Source organism: Pristis pectinata, chromosome 1 (genome assembly GCF_009764475.1).
Source record: "Pristis pectinata isolate sPriPec2 chromosome 1, sPriPec2.1.pri, whole genome shotgun sequence".
NCBI classification, from domain to species: Eukaryota; Metazoa; Chordata; class Chondrichthyes; order Rhinopristiformes; family Pristidae; genus Pristis; species Pristis pectinata.
This window is the reverse complement of record NC_067405.1, coordinates 80366751-80388379: the sequence shown is the minus strand read 5'-3', so window position 1 is coordinate 80388379 and position 21629 is coordinate 80366751. Positions and strand designations below refer to the sequence as shown.

General features: G+C 46.8%; 1 protein-coding gene across 1 annotated transcript in view; it reads right to left on the bottom strand.

The window, feature by feature from the left end:
- The window catches only part of ftcd (formimidoyltransferase cyclodeaminase), a 52748-nt gene that overhangs the window by 14730 nt on the left and 16389 nt on the right, over positions 1 to 21629 (bottom strand). The window contains exons 5-7 of the mRNA XM_052019364.1: positions 19306 to 19485; positions 17032 to 17169; positions 16161 to 16292 (exon numbers count right to left, since the gene is read on the bottom strand). Of these exons, the coding sequence (XP_051875324.1) occupies positions 16161 to 16292; positions 17032 to 17169; positions 19306 to 19485 (450 nt within the window). The remainder of the gene's footprint in view (positions 1 to 16160; positions 16293 to 17031; positions 17170 to 19305; positions 19486 to 21629) is intronic.

Below are 21629 nucleotides of genomic sequence, written 5' to 3'. Positions count from 1 at the left end.
CACAAGCCCTGCCTAATGTTCGAACAGGCCTTCCTCGAACAACTACCCGATGACATTCACCTGCTTTTGGCCGACGCTGATTTCAGCAACCCACGTGAGGTAGCTGCCCTGGCAGATGTCCTGTGGAAGGCCAAATGCGAGAGTGGGTTGTCCGTCGGCCAAATCGCCAGGCCGCGAGCCCAACGCCTACCTAAACCAGTCCCAGCAACTGAGTGACCACACCCCAGAAACACAGATGACGACATTGGCGACCAGCTGTGTTTCTACCATCAGAGGTGGGGCGTGGAGGCCCGTCGATGCCGCCCACCCTGCAAGTTTCAGGGAAACGCCAGGGCCAGCCGCCGCTGATGGCTACGACAGCTGGCCACCGACATGGCCTCCTATTCATTTGGGATAAGCAGTCTGGGCGTCATTTCCTCGTCGACACTGGAGCAGAGGTCAGTATTTTGCCCCCGACCAACCGCGACACTCATAACAGGCAACAAGGTCCTGTACTCAATGCGCAAACAGCACAACGATACGGACTTTCGGTACCTGTACAGTTCGGCGAATTACAATTTGGCGACAGCCGTTTTACCTGGAACTTTACCCTTGCCACCGTCACCCGGCTACTCCTAGGAGCCGATTTCCTTCGGGCCCACAGCCTGTTAGTCGACCTGCGAGGGAAGCGGCTAGTGCACTCCAGAACTTTCCAAACCTACCCCCTGGGAGAAGCTAGCCTACCAGCCGCACACCTGGACTCCATTTCCCTGTCTGGCAACGAGTTCCCCAAGCTCCTAGCTGAGTTCCCATTGGTTTTGGCACCTCAGTTTACAAATTTGATGCCCAAACACGGGGTGCGGCACCACATCATTACCACAGGGCCACCCCTTTATGCCCGAGCATGATGACTACCTCCAGACAAGCTCTGCCTGGCAAAGGAAGAGTTCCGCCACATGGAGGAGCTGTGGATCGTTCGCAGGTCAGACAGCCCCTGGCCTCCCCCCTGCACAGGGTCCCCAAAGCCACCGGCGGGTGGAGGCCCTGCAGGCTGAATGATGCCACCACCCCGGACCGCTGCCCCATCCCTCACATCCAGGACTTCGCGGCGAACCTACATGGGGCCTGCATCTTCTCCAAGGTGGACCTCGTTCAGGGAAACCACCAAATCCCGGTCCACCCAGATGACGTCCCCAAAACTGCGCTTATCACCCCATTCGGCCTCTTCAAGTTCTTTCGAATGCCGTTCGGCCTTAAGAACACCGTGCAGACTTTCCAGTGGCTGGTGGACGCAGTAGGCCGAGACCTGGACTTCGTATTCATTTACTTAGATGACATACTAATTGCCAGCCGTGACCGCCAAGAACACCTTTCCCACCTCCGCCAACTGTACTCCCGTCTCCGTGATTTCAGCCTCACTATCAACCCGGCCAAGTGCCAACTCAGACTTGACTCTATCGATTTCCTCGGCCACAGAATCACCAGCGACGGAGCAACACCCCTACCCGCCAAGGTACACGCTATCTGCCATTTTACCCATCCCAACACGGTCAAAGGCCTGCAGGAATTCCTGGGGATGGTCAACTTTTACCATCGGTTCATCCTTGCAGCAGCCCGTATCGTGCGCCCTTTGTTCTCGCTGATGTCTGGTAAGGGCAAGGACATCGCCTGGAACGACAAGGCTGTGGCTGCCTTCGTTAAGGCCAAGGATGCCCTGGCAGATGCCACGATGCTGGTACACCCTAGGACAGATGTCCCAACCGCCCTCACGGTGGATGCATCCAACACCGCGGTTGGTGGAGTACTGGAACAACTAATCAAAGGCCGTTGGCAACCCTTGGCATTTTTCAGCATGCACCTTAGACCACCCGAACTGAAATACAGCGCTTTTGATCAGGAACTTCTAGTGCTGTACCTGGCGGTCCGGCATTTCCGGTACTTTTTAGAAGGCAGGCCTTTCACCGCTTTCACTGACCATAAGCCTTTGTCCTTCGCCTTCTCCAAGGTCTCCGATCCCTGGTCAGCTTGTCAGCAGCGACATTTGTCCTACATTTCCGAATTCACAACGGATATCCAACATGTCTCTGGAAAGGACAATGTCATTGCTGACACGCTTTCCAGACTGACCATCCACAGCCTGTCCCTGGGTGTCGCCTACATGGCCCTGGCTGATGCACAGCAAGCCGACGACGAGCTGCCCAGCTACAGAACCGCAGTCTCGGGCCTGCAGCTCCAAGATTTCTTAGTCGGTCCATGTCAGCAGACCCTCATTTGCAACATCACAACAGGTCAACCCTGCCCTATAGTTCCTGCAGCCTGGCGGAAATGTGTTTTCGACTCGGTACATGGGTTGGCGCACCCGTCCATCAGATCAACTGTCCGACTGGTCGCCAGCAAGTTCGTCTGGCATGGCCTGCGCAAACAGGTCAGTGAGTGGGCCAGGACTTGTCCGCACTGCCAGACATCGAAAATCCAACGACACACCAAGGTCCCGCCACAGCAGTTCGAGCCTACCTGTAGAAGGTTCAACCACATCCACGTCGACCTCGTTGGTCCTCTGCCAGTTTCAAGAGGAGCCCAGTACCTCCTTACCATCGTGGACCAGTTCACGAGGTGGCCAGAGGCGACCCCTCTAACTGACATCACGACTGATTCCTGTGCCCAGGCGCTGCTCACTACTTGGATCTCGCATTTTGGTGTTCTGGCCCACATCACTTCAGACAGGGGCATTCAGTTTACCTCCAGCCTCTGGTCTGCACGGCCTACCACACTCAATCAAACGGGTTGGTGGAATGTTTCCACCGCCATTTGAAATCAGCCCTGATGGCCCGCCTGAAAGGTCAACGAACTGCCTTGGGTCCTGCTCGGCGTACGCACTGCCCCCAAGGAAGATCTCCACGCTTCGTCAGCTGAACTCGTGTACAATGCACCCCTGGTCGTCCAAGGGGAGTTCATACCCGCCCTTCGGGGCCAAGAGGAACAACCCACGGCAGTCCTGGAAAGACTGCGCGAGAGGCTCGGCAGCTTGGCACCGATTCCCACTTTGCGGCATAGTCAAGCCCCATCCTGTGAGCCCAAGGAACTACGAGACTGTAAGTTCATTTTCATTCACAGGGGCACACCCCGGGCACCGTTGCAACGACCATACGAGAGGCCGTTCTGGGTTATCAGGAATAATGGGTCCACCTTTATTTTGGACATTGGGGGCAAGGAAGAGGTCTTCATGACGGACCGCCTCAAACCGGCCCATTTGGATCTACAACAACTGGTTGAGGTCCCAACACTGCGATGCAGAGGCCGACCTCCTAAGCAACGGCTAGCACAGCCCACGAACGTTGGGGACCATATCACTGGTTCTGGGGTGGGGGGGGGGGGGGTGCACGGTTGTTGTGTAGCGACTCATCGTCCAAGCAAGCAAACTGGCTCGGCGGTCGGATCGCGTGTCGTCAGAGCAGCGAGGCCCAAGATGGCGCTGGGCCTTCGTCTTCCCCGAACGACGGGGAGAACCCGCGCGTGGGAAAAGTTTGACGACATAGCGCATACATCATTTTCCGTTTTCAGTGGGCAGGAACCGTTCCTCTTAAAAGGCCTGTGCAAGGCGGGAAAATAAATCAGTTCTTGTTCTGCAGCCATCGACTAGTGTCTTGCTTTCACATCGCAGTAGCAGTTGCTACAGTAGCAATAAATACAGGGACAACTGCACAACAACAGAATGGTGCAGAGATTATGGTGCAAACTGAAGTAGTGCAAAAGGAAATGCTAAAGTGACAGTAACAGAATAACCGAGGGAGGTAGAATTGAGAGCTCAGGAACATGGCAGCACCTACTGGGAAGGGGATGTGAAAGAGGTGATTGGTTCAGAAGTCTGATAGCAGTGGGGAAGAAGCTTTATCACCTTGTACCTTCCTATCTCTTCTCATGACCTAATTCACACAGTTCCCTCATGTCCTTCAAAGCTCCTCCAACAAAAACCCACATTCACCCACCCCTGCAACTATCTGCTACCTTTAACCTCTCAGTTTTGCTCAAGGTCCACAAACCCACCGCTACCACAATACCTGTAGCTCATTTGCCTGTAGCTCATTTGGGGAGCACCTTCTTGCCTGTGAGTCAGGAAGCTTAAACCCCACTTTAGTGAGCGCACAATTTCGGCCAACATTCCACAGATGTCGCCACATGGCTGAAACATTAAACTGCAGCTTCTCCTGCTCCCCCAGGTGAACATGCAAGATCCATCAGCAATTCTCGCTGGAGTCCAGAAAAATATCTTCTTAACTGATAGAAATGTAGAAAATTAGGTGTGAAAACTGGTTGGCACATTTCCCACACTGACCACAGTTTGGACATACTAATTAGGAGCAGGAATAGGCCACTCACCCCTTCAAGCCTGCTCTGCCATTTGATAAGATCATGGCTGAACTGATTATTTTTGAACAGTGATATCTAGTTCTAGGTTCTTCGACTAGGTTCCTCTCCACATCCACCCTTCTCAAGACCGCTCAGGATCTTGTATGTTTCAATCAAGTCCTGTTCACAACAAGCAGGACAACTGCCTAAACAGTTTACTCCCAGTCATCAGCAAAGCGATGGAGGCTGCCGTCGACGGTGTCACCAAATGGCATCTACTCACCTATAACCTGTTCATTCACTTTCCCCTGCAACTGTGGGAGGTGCAACATTTGTCCCTACACCTCCTCCCTCATTACCATCCAGGGACGTAAACAGCCAAAGATTCACGTGCACCTCCTCCAACCTCATCCACTGCATTCAGTGCTGCCGATGTGGCCTCCTCTACCTCGGTGAAACCAAGCGCAGACTGGGCGACTGTTTTATGAAGCACCTGTGCTTAGTCTGCAATGACCATCTTAAGCTCCTGGTTGTGCGCCATTTCAACTCCCCTTCCCACTCCCAGCGAGGCTTGTCTATCCTCAGCCTCCTCCATTGCCAAGGTGAGGCCAAATGCAAATTGGAAGAACAACACCATGTCTTCTGCCTGGGAAGTCTACAACCCAATGGCATAAACATTGAATTTTCCAGTTCATGTAACCCTGACCTCCTGTGCTCCTTTCTCTCTCCTTCTGACCCACCCAGGTTCTCTGCCTTCACCGCACCCCTGACCGGTTCCATCTGTCCATCACCCACTGGGACCCCTAGCCCCTCCCTTATCTGGTTCCACTTACCGTCTTCCTTACTTACCAGATTCCAGCATCTGCAGCCTCTTCTGTCTCCATTTATCACCTCCCCTCTGTCTCTACCTCCACCCTCCCCCCACCTGGTTCCAACTTTCCTTTTTTTCTCTCTCGCTCTTTATCTGTCTCTACCTATCATCCACCAGTCACTGTCTCCCAACTCCACCCATTCCTGCTCCCCTCCCCACCTGGCTCCATCTGCCCATCATCCCTCCTCCTCACCTGGTTCCACCTATCCCTGTCTCACCCCCTCCCTCTCACCTCTTTATACTGGCTACCTCCCCTCTACACACTCAGTCCTGATGAAGAGTCTCAACCTGAAACGTTGACCATCCCTTTGCCTCCATAGATTCTGCCGGACCGAGTTCCTCCAGCAGTTTGTTTTTTGCTCGCTGATGCCCAGTTTGGCTTGAACTAGGACGACTCTGCTCCAGACCTCATCATAGCCTTGGTCCATGGTGAGGTGAGATTGACTGCCCTTGACATCAAGCCAGTACTTAACTGAGTAAAACGTCAAAGCACCCTGGTAAAACTGAAGTCAGTGGACAGCAAGGGAAAAGCACTCTAGTGGTTGGAGTCATTCCTTGTGCAAAGGAAGATGGCTGTGTGTTGGAGGTCAAAAGTCCCAGCCCCAGGACATCACTGCAGCGTTCCTTAGGACAGTATCCTCAATTCAGCCGCCTTCAGCTAATCCCTCAATGACCTTCCTTCTGTCATAAGGCCAGAAATGGGGGAGTTCGCTGATGAATGCACAATGTTTCATTCCAGTTGCAACTCCATAACACTTTGGTTAGGCCACACCTGGAGTGCTGTGTGCAATCTTGGTTACCCCATTTCAGGAGGGATGTGGATGTTTTGGAAAGGGTGCAGAAGAGGTTCACTAGGATGCTGCCTGGACTAGAGGGTATGAGTTATAAGGAGTTGGACACACTTGAGTTGTTTTCTCTGGAGAGTCGGAGGCTGAGGGGAGACCTGATAGAAGTTTATAAAATTATGAGGCATAGATATGGTAGACAGTCAAAATCTTTTTCCCAGGGTAGAAATGTCAAGTACTAAAGGACATGCATTTAAGGTGAGAGGGGGAAAGTTCAAAGGAGATGTGCGGTGCAAGTTTTTTTTACACAGAGAGTAGTGGGTGCCTGGAATGCACTGCCAGGGGTGCTGCTGGAGACAGATACGATAGAAGTGTTTATAGGGCTCTTAGATAGACACATGAATATACGGGGAATAGAGGGATATGGATCATGTACAGGCAGAAGAGAGTTAGTTTAATTCATCATGGTATTCGGCGCAGACATGGTGGGCCAAAGGGCCTGTATCTGTGCTGTACTGTTCTATGTTCTACCTCAGCAAATGAAGCTACCCTTGCTACACCAAGATCTAGACAACATTCAGGCATGGGCTGATAAATAACAAGTAACATTCTCACCAGGCAACGAACAAGTCCCCCTACAAGACGCACACCACCCTTACTGGCTGCACCAGTGACTGGTATTTCATTATAATCTGCACAATCTGATAATTTCTTGTATTTTCCTGTAATATCTTGAGATAATATTTGTAGTTTTTCACATTATATTAACAGTAGTGTTACTTTGTTTCGATATACTTATTGAAAAGATCCAAGTATATATTGCCTTCCCTCATTATCTCTAGGTCCAATTCCTGGAATTCCCTCCCCAATAGCACTGTGGGAGCATCTTCACCAGAAGGACTGCAGAATGTCCTTCACATCAACAGGAATTATAAGACAGAAAATCAAAAAAAAATTAACACTATAATACATTTACGGACACATTAAAAATGAAATACTATTAAACTTGCTGACAAATCAAGTCAAATCCACCTACCATTCTGCGAACAGCCATTCCCTCCCACTAACTTCAATAAGGTATGAGTGCCAGGTGTAACCTGGTGCAAGTTTAATGGGCAGATTTTCCAAGATGAGGACAGAGAAATCTGTCCGTACCGGTCTGATGTTAAAGCAGTGTCAGGGGCCAGAGCAGAGCTGCAGCAAAGGGCAGGAATCCTGAGGTTCTCCTCAGCCATGGGCTCACAAGCAGCCAGATCCTGCCAACGTTCAGAGGGGATCTGGGCCAGTAAATTGATAGTTGATCTTCTGACTAGGGATCTTTGACCTTAACCATTAACTTTGTTTCTCTCTCCACTGTCTGACTGGACAGAATTCCCGACATTTTCTGTTTTTATTTTAGGTTAAGCACATTTGGAATACTGCCCACTGTTTCAAACTCAAATAATGAAAATGGATATCAGAGTACTGGAAAAGGTGCAAAATAAAGGATTTACAAGGATATGCCAGAAGTGAGTGAATTTTCTTATCTACAAACTCTGAACAGGCTGAGTTGTTTTAGGACAGTGAATGCTAATGGGTAACCTATTGTAAGATAATAAGAGGGTTAGAAATGGAAAACATTCGACTGAAAGGTGAAGCCCTCTACAACCTGTCTGTCTGTCAGGTAGTCTCTGATGCACCAAAGTGGAAAATCTGGAGAAACTTGAGCTCAGCATTGCATGGAAGTGCTTGAGGTGAACAGGTGATATTTGCATCTAAGGGGAAGATAAAGAAGCATATGAGGTGGAAAGGAATGCAAGTTATCTGAATGATCTCTCCTGATTCAGGATCTCATTAACTTTCCACTCATTTGGTTTGACTCTCTTCCCAGAACTAGTTCGTTAACAATACTGAATCTTAATTTTGTCAGCCAAACTCTGTTTCTAGAAAAAAAACTGCTGGAGGAACTCATTGGGTCGAGCAGCATCTGTGGAGGGAAAGGGATGGTTCACGTTTTGGGTCGAGACCCTGCATCAGGACTGAGAGTGGAGAGGGAAGATAGCCAGTGTAGAGGTGGGAAGAAGGAGTGAGGCAGGGTCTGGCAGGTGATAGGTGGAAGTTCAAGTACAAGTTTATTGTTGTCATAGGCATAACATGTACAGGGGAGAAGTGCCATGAAAATGAGCTTTTCAGGTGAGGTGGGGGATGACGAGACAGGTGGGGGCGGGAGAGGGGGGAGTTTCAAGAAAGGGTCTGATCGGTGACAGATAGAAACAGATCAGGAAAAAAACTACGCAGATGGAGCCCGGTGAGGTGGGGAGGGAGGGGGTGGGAGGATGGAGAGGAGATAGAAACAGAGGCTGGAAGGTGATGTGAAACCAGATGAGGGAGGGGGCATTGGGATGGGCAGGTGGAACCAGACAGGGGAAGGGATGCAGTAGATATGCCAAGGGAGAAGAAACCCAAGTGGATGATGGACAGATGGAACCAGGTTCAGGAGGGGGGTAACAAATTGAGGTAATGAGAGCGGGAGGGAATAGAAAAGGTGAACAAATGGAGCGAGAACCTGGGTGGACTGGTGGGGGTGGGAAAGTAACACGGGGGAGTGGGTTACCTGAAATTGGAAAATTCAGTGTTCATACCATTGAGATGTAGGTTACTCAACTGGACTTTGAGGTGTTGTCAACCCAGCAGTGCATTAGCAGAAGGCACCTTACACTCAGCTCATGTTAAAAGAACCATTATCACGATATGAAGGTCACACAAGATGAGATAATGAATAAAATAAAAACAGAAAATGATGGAAATATTCAGTAGGTCAAGCAATATCTGTGGAAAGTAGAGAGTTAGAATGTCAGATTCTTTTATACAATTGGTGAAACATCACTGGCCAGAAACATTAACTCTGTTTCTTTCCCAACAGATGCTGCCTGACACAGAACACAGAGCAGTACAGCATAGGAACAGGCCCTCCAGCCCACCATGTTGTGCTGAACTAATTAAACTAATGACACTTAATCCCTTCTGCCTGCACATGGTCCCTATCCCCTCATTCTGTGCATATTCATGAGCCTATCTAAGAGCCTCTTAACTGCCTCTATCATATCTGCCTCCACCACCACCCCTGGCAGCAGATTCCAGGCACCCACCACTCTCTGTAAAAAACCTGCCCTGCACATCTCCTTTGAACTTTCTCCCTCTCAGTTCAATCCTGGGACAAAGATATTGAATGTCTACTCTATGTCTATGGCCAGTGAGTGAGTGGCTCAGGGTAGGAGTGGAGCTTTGAGGCTTTGACTCAAGACGCTTCGGCAAGTAAAGGCTGAGGAAGAGCTTGCTCCCAGAGAAGTAAGGCCGGTATGTTCCTTTAATTTAATTAACTTAGGAGTAGGTAGTGATGGCAGTCGTGTGCTCCGTATGCAGTATGTGGGAAGTCAGGGACAGCACACTTGTCCCTGATGACTACATCTGTAAAAGGTGCATTCAGCTGCAGCTCCTGACAAACTGAGTTAGGGAACTGGAGCTGGAGCTGGATGAACTCCGGATCATTCGTGAGGCAGATGCAGAGGCAGACATAGACAGGAGTTTCAGGGAGATAGTCACCCCTAAAAGTCAGGAGGCAGGTAGCTGCTTGACTGTCAGGAAAGGGAAGGGGTATAGACTGAAAGAGCAGAGCACCCCTGTGGCCGTTCTCATCAACAATAAGCATACCGTTTTGGATACTGCTGGTGGGGCTGACCTACCAGGGACAAGTTGCAGTGGTCGCGTCTCTGGCACCGAGACAGGACCCTCTGCTCAGAAAGGAAGGAGAGAAAAGAAGGGAGCAGTAGTGATAGGGGATTCGATAGTTAGGGGGACAGATAGGAGGTTCTGTGGGAGAGATCGAGAATCCCAGATGCTCTGTTGCCTCCCTGGTGCCAGGGTCCGTGATATCTCGGATCGAGTTCTCGATATTCTCAAGAGGGAGGGTGAGCAGCCAGATGTTGTGGTCCACGTAGGGACCAATGACATGGATAGGAAAGAGGAGGAGGTCCTGCAAAGAGAGTTTAGAGAATTAGGTGCAAAGTTGAAGGACAGGACCTCCAAGGTTGCAATCTCAGGATTGCTACCCGTGCCACGAGCTAGTGAGGCTAGAAATAGGAGGATCATGCAGCTAAATACGTGGCTAAGGAATTGTGCAGGAGGGAGGGCTTCATGTTTCTAGACAATTGGGCTTTGTTCCAGGGAAGGTGGGACCTGTTCCGACGGGACGGTTTGCACGTGAACTGGAGGGGGACTAACATTCTTGCGGGTAGGTTTGCTAGTGCTGCTCCGGGGGATTTAAATTAGATTTGTGGGGGGACGGGAACCAGAGTGTTAGAGCAGATAGTGAGGTGGAGGAGGAAAAAGGTCATGCGAGGACTGCAGGTATAGACAGAAATCAAAGGTTTGTACGTGATAGAAATGTTCTCAGGTGCATCTATTTCAATGCAAGGAGTATTGTAGGTAAGGCAGATGAGTTTAAGGCGTGGATTGGCACGTGGGATTACGACATTATTGCTATTAGTGAGACTTGGATGCAGGAAGGGCAGGACTGGCAGTTTAATGTTCCGGGATTCCGTTGTTTCAGACGTGATAGAGGGGAAGGGATGAAAGGGGGAGGAGTGACATTACTAGTCAGGGAAAATATCACAGCTGTACGTAGACAGGACAGCCCGGAGGGCTCATCTGCAGAGGCCATATGGGTGGAGCTGAGGAACAGGAAAGGTGTGGCCACACTAATAGGGTTGTATTATAGACCGCCCAATAGTCAGAGAGAATTGGAGGAGCAAATCTGTAGTGAGATAGCAGACCGATGTAAGAAACAGGAAGTTGTAATAGTAGGGGATTTTAACTTTCCACATATTGACTGGGACTCCCACACTGTGAAAGGGCTGGATGGCTTGGAATTTGTCAGATGTGTTCAGGAAAGTTTTCTTAATCTATATACAGAGGTACCAACGAGAGAGAATGCAATACTTGATCTCCTATTAGGGAACCAGACAGGTCAGGTGACAGAAGTATGTGTAGGTGAGCATTTTGGGTCCAGTGACCATAATGTCATTAGTTTCAAGTTAGTTATGGATAAGGACAGGTCTGGTCCTCGAGTTGAGGTTCTAAATTGGAGAAATGCCAATTTTGTGGAAATGAGAAAGGATCTAGGAAGAGTGGATTGGGATAAGTTGTTTTCTGGCAAGGATGTGTTCAGTAAGTGGAAGGCCTTCAAAGGCGAAATTTTGAGAGTGCAGAGTTTGCATATTCCTGCCAGGATTAAAGGCAAAGTTAACAAGCATAGGGAACCTTGGTTTTCAAGGGATATTGGTGATCTGGTTAAGAAAAAGAGAGAGGTGTATAGCAGGTATAGGCAACTAGGAACAAATGAGGTACTTGAAGAGTATAGAAAAAGTAAGAGAATACTAAAAAAGGAAATCAGGAAGGTAAAAAGAAGACATAAGGTTGCTTTGGCAGATAATGTGAAGGTAAACCCGAAGGGTTTCTACAAGTATATTAAGAGTAAAAGGATAGTAAGGGACAAAATTGGTCCCCTAGAAGATCAGAGTGGTCGTCTATGTGTGGAGCCTCAGGAGATGGCAGAGATCTAAACAGTTTTTGCATCAGTATTTACTCAGGAAACTGGTATAGTGTATGTGGAAGGAAGGAAAACAAGCAATAGTGTCATGGAACATATAGAGATTAAAGAGGGGGAGGTGCTTGCTGCTTTACAGCGAATAAAGGTAGATAAATCCCCCAGGCCTGATAAAATATTTCCTTGGACCATGAGAGACACTAGTGTAGAAATTGCAGGGGCCCTGGCAGATATATTTAAAATGTCCTTAGTCACGGGTGCGGTGCTGGAGGACTGGAGGGTAGGTCATGTTGTTCCGTTGTTTGTAAAAGGATCTAAAAGTAAACCAGGTATTTACAGGCCAGTGAGCCTGACATCAGTAGTGGGTAGATTATTGGAAGGTGTTCTGAGATATCGGATATACAAATATTTGGGATAGTCAGCATGGCTTTGTGCGTGGTAGATCGTGTTTAACGAATCTTGTAGAGTTTTCCAAGGAGGTTACCAAGAAAGTAGATCAAGGAAGGGTTGTGGATGTTGTCTACATGGACTTTAGTAAGGCCTTTGACAAGGTCCCACATGGGAGGTTAGTTCAGAAAGTTCGGACACTAGGTATCCATGGAAAGCTTGTAAACTGGATTCGAAATTGGCTGTATTGGAGAAGACAGAGAGTGGTAGTGGATGATTGTTTCTCAGACTGGAGGCCTGTGACTAGTGGTGTGCCTCAGGGATCTGTGCTGGGGTCATTGTTGTTTATATCAATGATCTAGATGATAATGTGGTAAATTGGATCAGCAAGTTTGCTGATGATACTAAGATTGGAGACGTAGTGGACAGCAAGGAAGGCTTTCAAAGCTTGCAGAGGGATCCGAACCAACTGGAAGAACAAATCAAGGTAGGACATATACAGTAAATGGTAGGGCACTGAGGAGTGCAGAGGAACAAAGGGATCTGGGAGTTCAGATACATAATTCCCTGAAAGTGGCGTCGCAGGTAGACAGGACTGTAAAGAAGGCTTTTGGCATCCTGGCACTCATAAATCAAAGTATTGAGTATAGGAGTTGGGATGCTATGGTGAGGTTGTATAAGACATTGGTGAGGCCCAATTTGGAGTATCATGTGCAGTTCTGGTCACCTAACTATAGGAAGGATATTTGTAAGATTGAAAGAGTGCAGAGGAGATTTATTAGAATGTTGCCGGGTCTTCAGGAGTTGAGTTACAAGGAAAGATTGAACAGGTTAGGACTTTATTCCTTGGAGCGCAGAAGAATGAGGGGAGATTTGATAGAGGTTTACAATATTATGAGGGGTATAGACAGAGTTAATGCGAGTAGGCTCTTTCCACCGAGATTAGGAGAGATAAGTACGAGAGAACATGGCTTTAGGGTGAAAGGGGAAAAGTTTAGGGGGAACATTAGGGGGAACTTCTTCACTCAGTGGTGGGAGTGTAGAACGAGTTGCCATCTGACGTGGTAAATGTGGGCTCACTCTTGAGTTTTAAGAATAAATTTGATAGATACATGGACGGGAGAGATCTGGAGGGTTATGGACTGGGTGCAGGTAAATGGGACTAGCAGAATACCGTTTCGGCACAGACTAGAAGGGCCGAATGGCCTGTTTTCTGTGCTGTAGTGTTCTATGGTTCTATGGTTCTATTTATGCCTCTCATAATCTTATAAACTTCCATCAGGTCGCCCCTCAGCCTCCGCTGTTCCAGAGAAAACAACACTAGTTTGTCCAACCTCTCCTTTACAGCACATGCCTCTAATCTGGGCAGCATCTTGGACCTCATCTGCACCCTCTCCAAAGCCTCCACATCCTTTCTATAATGGGGCGACCAGATTGAATGCAATACTCAAGATGTGGCCTAACCAGAGTTTTAGAAAGCTGCAACATAATTTCCTGATTCTTGAACTTAATGCCTCAACTAATAAAGGCAAACATGCCATACCCCTTCTGTACCACCTTATTGATTTGTGCAGTCACTTTCTGTGAGCTATGGGTTTGGACCCCAAGGTCCCTCTGTACATCAACTGACCTGCTGAGTGTTTACAGAACTAGGTGTGTTGCTACTTTCGAAGATCTGCTGAGCATCTCCAAACATTTTTCTGTTCTAAATTCAGATCTCCAGCTCCTGCAGTTTTTTGCTGAAAGTATTACAGCACGGAAACAGGCCCTTCGGCCCAACTAGTCCATGCCAACCTTGATGACCACCAAGCAAGTCCCATTTGCCTACATTTGGCCCATATCCCTCTAAACCCCTCGTATCCACATACTTATCCAAATGTCTTTTAAATGTTGTTATTATACCTGCCTCAACCACTTCCTCCGGCAGCTCATTCCACATACAGACCATCCTCTCCATGAAGGGCAGGCACGGTAGTGTAGCAGTTAGTGTAACGTTTTACAGCACCAGCGACCAGGGTTTAATTCCCGCCGCTGTCTGTAAGGAGTTTGTATGTTCTCCCTGTGTCTGCGTGGGTTTCCTCCGGGTGCTCCGGTTTCCTCTCACGTTCAAAGACGTACAGGTTAGGAGCTGTGGGCATGCTATGTTGGCGCCGGAAGCGTGATGACACTTGCGGGCTGCCCCCAGAACACTCTATGCAAAAGATGCATTTCATTGTGTGTTTCGATGTAGATGTGACTAATAAAGATATCTTGTCTTATAAAAGAAGCTGCCCCTCAGGTTCCTTTTAAATCTTTCCCCTCTCATCTTAAACCTATGCCCTTCAGTTTTTAGATCCCCTTCCCTGGGAAAAAGACTACGGGCGTTCACTCTATCTATGCCCTTTGTGATTTTATACACACCTGTGAGGTCACCCCTCAATCTCCTGCTCTCCAAGGAATAAAGTCCTCGCCTGCCCAACCTCTCCCTATATCTCAGGCCCTTGAGTCCTGGCAATATTCTCATAAATCTTCTTTGCACTCCTTCCACTTCTAATGATGTCTTTCCTGTATCAGGGCAAACAAGACAGTACACAATACTCCAAGTGCGGTCTCACCAACGTCTTGTACAACTGCAACATAACGTTCCAACTCCTATACTCAGTGCCTGACAGATGAAGGCCAGTGTGCCAAAATCTTCTTCACCACCCTGTCTACCTGTGACGCAGCTTTCAGTGAACTATATACTTGTACTCCTAGGTCCCTCAGTTCCACAACTCTCCCCAGGACCCTACCATTCACTGTATAAATCCTACCCTGGTTTTACTTCCCAAAATGTAGCACTTCACACTTATCCGAATTGAAAGCCATTTGCCAATCTTCTGCCACTTACCCAGCTGATCAAGATCCCCCTGTAATTTTTCATAACCTTCTTCATTCTTTACAATACCACCTTTTTCAGTATCATCTGCAAACTTACTAACTATGCCCTGTACATTCACATCCAAATCAATTATATAAATTACAAACCTCAAAGGTCCCAGCACTGACTCTTGTGGCACACCCTAGTGATAGGCCTCCAGTCCGAGAAACAACCTTCAACCATCACTCTTTTCTTCCTACCATAGAGCCAATTATGAATCCAATCAGCTACCTCCCCCTGGATCCCACGAAATCTAACCTTCCAGACTAGCCTGTCAGGTCCTTGTCGAAGGCCTTGATAAAATCCATATAGACAACATCCACCGCCCTGCCCTCATCTATCCTCCTGGTTACCTCTCTGATTTAGACATGATTTTCCATGCCTAAAGCCATGCTGACTATCCCCAATTAGACCTTGCCAATCCAAATGCTGGTAGATCCTGTCCCTCAGAATCCTCTCCAGTAACTTACCCACCTTTTGGGTATGTTCATGCTTATGAGATAATGAATTGTTTAATTCCAGTCGCTATTACAACCTCTACAGAACTTCATTCTGTTGTTTTTATAAACCTGGGAAATTTCAGTTTGTTTTATTACAAAAACATAACTTATTACCAATCTGTATTTTGATGAGAAAATTAAATTATTAATCCAGAGTCTTGAGAGTCCACAAAACAACTTGGCATCAAAAATTAATCTCAGGATGGCAAATGTGGCAGATGTTGGAAAATGGGAAGTTCTGCAGAGTAATTCTGCGCCTGATATTCAGGTACATTGACAGCACAGAATAGAGGGCGCTGTACTCTGTTGTCCATGTGCTATACATGACCCAGGGGTAACTGAAGTTGAAATGGTCAGTGCCCTGTAAAACCACATATTGTGACGATGATGTATCCACCCTGAGTTGCTTTATACTTATAAATACACACGAAGTAGGCCATCCAGCCCATCAAGTCTGTGGCAGCTCCGAGGATAGCAATCTCATTCATCTCATTCCCCTCTCTTTATTTCCTTCTGCCCTTGCAACTTTTTCTCTCTCACACGTCCATTAACTCCCCTTCAATTTTTTTTGCTATTAATTCTCATTCTCTTAAGACTGAAATCTATGGAGTTTTCTATACCCAGAGTCATGCACCAACACAGTGACCGCCTGTTATTAGAGCCTTAGGTCAAGTTAAAGAATTGGAGTCAGGAGTTGTCCGTGTGGAACTGTTTGATCCAAAGTACAAATATTCCTAACATTAATATGTGGTAATGTTGTAGAAGTCCACCCCAAAACTTGACGTGTGAGTCAAGTTTTCACACGTACCAATCGGATTTTGTGCTCCTCCTCCAGAATAAACAGGTTTTCCTTCTTCATGTAAAATTCTGCAGCATCCATCATGGCTTTCAGTGGGATGAGGCCTACAATCTGAGAGCCCACCACAGGCAAGTCCAAATCCTAGGGAGCAAACACCATTTATCGACTGTGAAAATCCATTAAGAGCACATAATTAGCAAATAACTTCATAAATCCCCTACTTGGAGTTGAAGCTGAAGTATGTTTCCAGTTGCTAAACAAACTAGCCTTAGAGCACCGAGACCGCAATCGTCAGCTATTAGGTAATTGAGCTACATCGTCCAATAGGAAGGATGTGATTAAGCTAGAGCGGGTGCAAAAAAGATTTAGGAGGTTGTTGTTGAGACTGGAGGGTTTGAGTTATAAGGAGAGATTGGATAGACTGGAACTGTTTTCCCAGGGGAGAAGAAGGTTGAGGGGTGACCTTAAGGAGGTTTATAAAATCATGAAGGATGTAAGTAAATGAATGGCCACAGCCTTTTTTCCAGATAGAGGATGCTAATACTAGAGGACATAGGTTTAAGGTGAGACGGGAAAGATTTAAAGGGGACTTGAGGGGCAAGTTTTTCACACAGAGGGTGGTGCATGTGTGGAACAAGGTGCCAGAGGAAATGGTAGAGATGGGTACAATTACAATGTTTAAAAGACATTTGGACAGGTACATGGATAGGGAAGGTTTAGCAGGATATGGGCTAAACACAGGCAAATGGAAATAGCTCAGGAAAGCATCTTGGTCAACATGGGTAAGTTGGGCCGAAGGGCCTGTTTCCATGCTGTATAACTCTATGACTCTAGCAACAGAGGCTACACTACAGCATGTGTGCAACTATTTCCATATTACCTCGGCATCCTTACGAACTTCTTCAAATACTGTGTGCAGTGCAGTCACCTCAAAGTCAAGCAGGTTCGTGGACACCTGGGCAATATTGGCCTCTTCCAAGTACCAACCAATAGCCTGCACTTTGTTCAGACGTCCTGGCTACAGAAAGCAAAGGACGAGTGTCAGAATGGTTCCAGGATAAATTTTAGCCTCCATCTAAATGAGAGTTGGGATCAGAAGTTTCAGGGCCACCACCTCAACTTTATCAATACTGAGATTCTCTTTACATCGAGAGTGTATCAAGTGAGTGGGCAAGAACATGGCAGAATGCAACTTCATCCATTTTGATATGCACAATAGAAATGTGGACTACTTGTTACATGGTGAGAAACTGGGTAGTGTTGATGTTCAAAAGGACCCAGTTGTGCTTGTACACAAGTCACTGAAGACCCACAAAAAAGGTATAGTAGGCAATTGGGAGGCCAAATGGTACAGTTTTCCCCAGGGTGGAAATGCCAAATACCGATGGGCCTCTGAGGTTATGGTATAGTATTACTGAGTATTACAGTCCAGAAATACTTAATACCTGGAGGTATGGGACAGTATTACTGAGTATCTGGTGTAGAATACGTTATTACTGTGTATTTGGGGATCACAGAGCAATATTACTGATTATCTGGGAGTCATGGTACTGTACTACTCAGTATCTGGGAAATAGTACAATGTGTATATGTATAGTACGGTACAGCTGTGTAGATGGGGGTTACAGAACAGTATTACTGAATGTCTGGAAGTTACGATCCTGTGTTACTGTGTATCTGAGGTTGCAGTACACTTTTGCTGCTTACCTAGGAGTTATAGTAGAGTATTACTGTAAACCTTGTGGGTTAGAGTACAGTATTCCTGTATACTTTGGGTTAGAGTACAATATTACCAAGGATCTGGGAGTTATAGTACATTATTAGTGAGTACATGAGGGTCATAGTTTAGTAATGGTGAGTATCTGGGTGTTATACTGCAGTGTTTAGGGTGGCCCAGTGACACAGCTGGTAGAGCTGCTTCCTCACAGCTCCAGTGACTTGGATTTGATGCTGATCTCCAGGGTTGTCTGTGTGGAGTTTGCACATTCTTCCTTAGATTGCATGGGTTTCCTAAAGGTGCTTCGGTTTCCTCCCAAATCTCAAAGACATGTGGGTTGGTAAGTTAATTGGTCACTGTTAATTGTCCAAGTGTGTAGTTGAGTGGTAAAGTCTTGGGGCAGTGGGGAATGTGGAGAGAATAAAATGGAATCAGTGTGGGATCAATCTACATCAGCACGGAACCAGAGGGGTGAAGGACCTGCTTCCATGTCGTATGACTTCTCTATTAGTGGGTATCTGGATATTATAGCACAGCATTCATACGGATGTGGTGATTATAGTGCAATATTAACAGGTATTTCAGGGTTAAATTACATTATTACTGAGCATCTGAGGGGTTGTAATACATCTGGGAGTAATTGTCCAGTACTCTTAGGGATCTGGGGGTTATAATACAACATTACTGGGTAACTGAGGGTATTCATGGGAATCTGGGGATTATGATATAGTATTATTGGCCATCTGGGAATTAGAGTAAGTAATACTGGCTATCAGGGGGGTTATAGTCCAGTATTACTAGATAACTGTGGGTTACAGTCCAGTATTAGTTGACATCTAGAGTTATAATCCAAGATTAGTAAATATCTGGAGGTTATTGTCCAATATCTGTATCTCAGGGTTACAGTACAGTATTACTGGTTACCTTGGGGTTATATTACAGTATTAGTGAATATCTGAAGGTTATATTACAGTATTAGTGAATATCTGGAAGTTAGGGTCCAATACCTGTGTATCTTAGGGTTATAGTCCCCTGTACATGGGTAAAGGGAGTTATAGCACCACATTACTGGTGCACTCTGTACTAACTCAATGTAACTGCACCATGTAATGAATTGACCTGTACGATCGGTATGCTAGACAAGTTTTTCCACTGTACCTCGGTACAAGTGACAATAATAAACCAATACCAATATTTATGGGAAAATGAAGCTGGTGGTAGAATTGGTGTCCCTGCCAATGTCATCAGCCTCCTGTAAACGGGTCAGCTGCAGACTGGTTGACAGGCAGACATGTCAGGCATTCCTTTTTGCTGCACAGCATGTGGTTGATTTGTTATCAGCAAAATGGATCTTTCCAGGGATAGCATGGAGGAAGCCTCTGTGAAGTAGATTTGCTTGAAACAATGTCCTCATACAAGCAATGAGTTTTCACCAACCTGGTCCTTCCCTCGGCCCTGCTCTCGGATGTTGAGTGCGAGGCGGTGAGCTTGCTCCTTTGTGCTCAAGAGGTTGATATTGTACGCGATGAGGAAATTCCGTGCTCCAGTTACCGTGGCTCCCCAGCGTGGAACAAAGGTCGCCGCACCAAAATCAGGAGCCCAGTCAGGATTCTGCAACTAGCATGCAAACAGGTTGGGTTATTATACACAAGCTGCTGGGCCATAGAAAACCATGGCTTTCCTGGAACTGCATGTGCTAATTCAAGCTTTAAGACCATCTCCAAGACACTTCCAGATGCAAACATCACCCCACTCCCACCCCACCCTGTCTGTAAGGACAATGACAAACTTTAAGTGTAGATTGAAAAGCCAATTCTGAGGATACTGTGGAGGAAGGGGCCAGGACATTGGAGTGAAATGAACAGTTCATGTGCTTCGATTCCTTATACGGTATTATGGCTATACGTCCATAGATGCTGGTTCAATACTCTCACTGTAGGCAGTGAGTTTCCCAGAGCTCAGTAACGGTCCCTTGTTTCTCATGGTGCACATTAATGATTTGAATGAACCATAGAACCATAGAACAAAACAGCACAATACAGGCCCTTCAGCCCACCATGTTGTGCCGACCTTTAAACCACTCCTAAGACTATCTAACCCCTTCCTCCCACATATCCCTCTATCTTAAATTCCTCCATATTATGAAGGGGTCATAATTAAAAAGTATGCAAAACTGACAGTGGTTTGACAGTGAGGAGAGTTCTCTCTGCATGAAGAGGTTATGGGATTAGTCAGGGGGGCACAAAAGTAATAAATGAAATTCAGAGAAGTGTGAGGTGATGCATTTGGGGAGGCAAAAAAGGCAAGGGAATATACAATAAATGATGGGAAACTGAGAGGTGTTGGGGAACAGAGGATCTTGAAGTCCATGCCCACAGATCCGTGGAGTGGTAGGACAGGTAGATAAGGTGGCTCAGGAGGCATACAGGACATTTTGTCAGTCAAGGCTGTGTACAGCTTTGCTCACTGCACTAGGGGAAGGATATGACAGGTCCAGAGAGGATGCCAAGGAGAGTTACAGACACAGTGCCAGGGCTGGAGAGTTATAGGTGCAAGGAAAGACTGCCTCAGGAACAAAAGAGGCTGAGGGGGGACTTAACTGAGGCAGATAAACTGACAAGAGGCCCAGGTGGCATGAAGAGAAGGACATTCAGATTGGTAAGCAGAGGGCAAAAATTTAAATGAATTCATCAAAGATTAGAGTGGAGTTGCAAAAATGTTTTTAGCACCAAAATGGTAGGTAGCACAAGAACTGGGAAGCGGGAGCAACCAAAATAGCTCTGTTTTCAGCTGGCATGAGCACAATGGGCCAAATGGCTTCCTTCTGTGCTGTAACCTCATGAACTATGCAGCAGCTGGTTCTCTCTGTTGCTAGCTAAAGAAAGTCTGGATAACAAATGGCAGAACTTGTCCTAACCCAATGGTGTCAGCTGGGTTCAACAACCCTTCCCTTATACTGCTATTGGCACAACTGGACATGAGTCCAGCTCTCTTCATTCACAGTTCAGTATTAATTATTTCTCATTTCAGGTTCAGATCCCAACTGGAGTTGAGAAAAATGGAGATTGTGGGAACAAGTGGCAATGTTTACTCAGCACCTTAACATGTCCGCCTAACAAACCCCGAAGCACTGTATTTAAAATGACGTGATTTAAACATGGCAGATTTGATGCACATTCAGCAATGAAATGAACAATCACTAATTTCCTCTTTTACAGTTGAAGGAAGGACATCAGAGGGTGATGAAAGGGAAGAATGCCCAAACCATCATCTGTTTCCAAAAGACTAGCCATCATGTAACTCTTCAATTCTCCCTTGAATTATTCCAGTCTTTCTCCCATAGCTCACCTCTGCTCATTCCAGCCTACACATTCACCATGGAGACACAAGAGACTGCAGGTGCTGGAATCTGGAGCAACAAACCTGGGTCAGGCTGCACCTGTAGTGAGAAATGGACAATTGAAGTCCAGATGAAGGATCTCGATTTGAATTGTCGACTGTCCATTTCCCTCCACAGATGCTGCCTGACTGGCTGAGTTCCTCCAGCTTCTTGTTTGTTGCTACACTTTTACCACACTGATTGTCTTGTTAGTTAGTAATCTAGTTAACACCTATTGCCTTCCCTCACCAAATCTTGGGTTCCAAAGTTTGTTGCTATGGTAAACATATTATCAGGGTTTCATTTGCCCATTTCTCAAGAGCCTTAAATATTTGTAAAGTATTGGTTTCCTCTTTGAATTATGACATGGAGTCTCTTACAC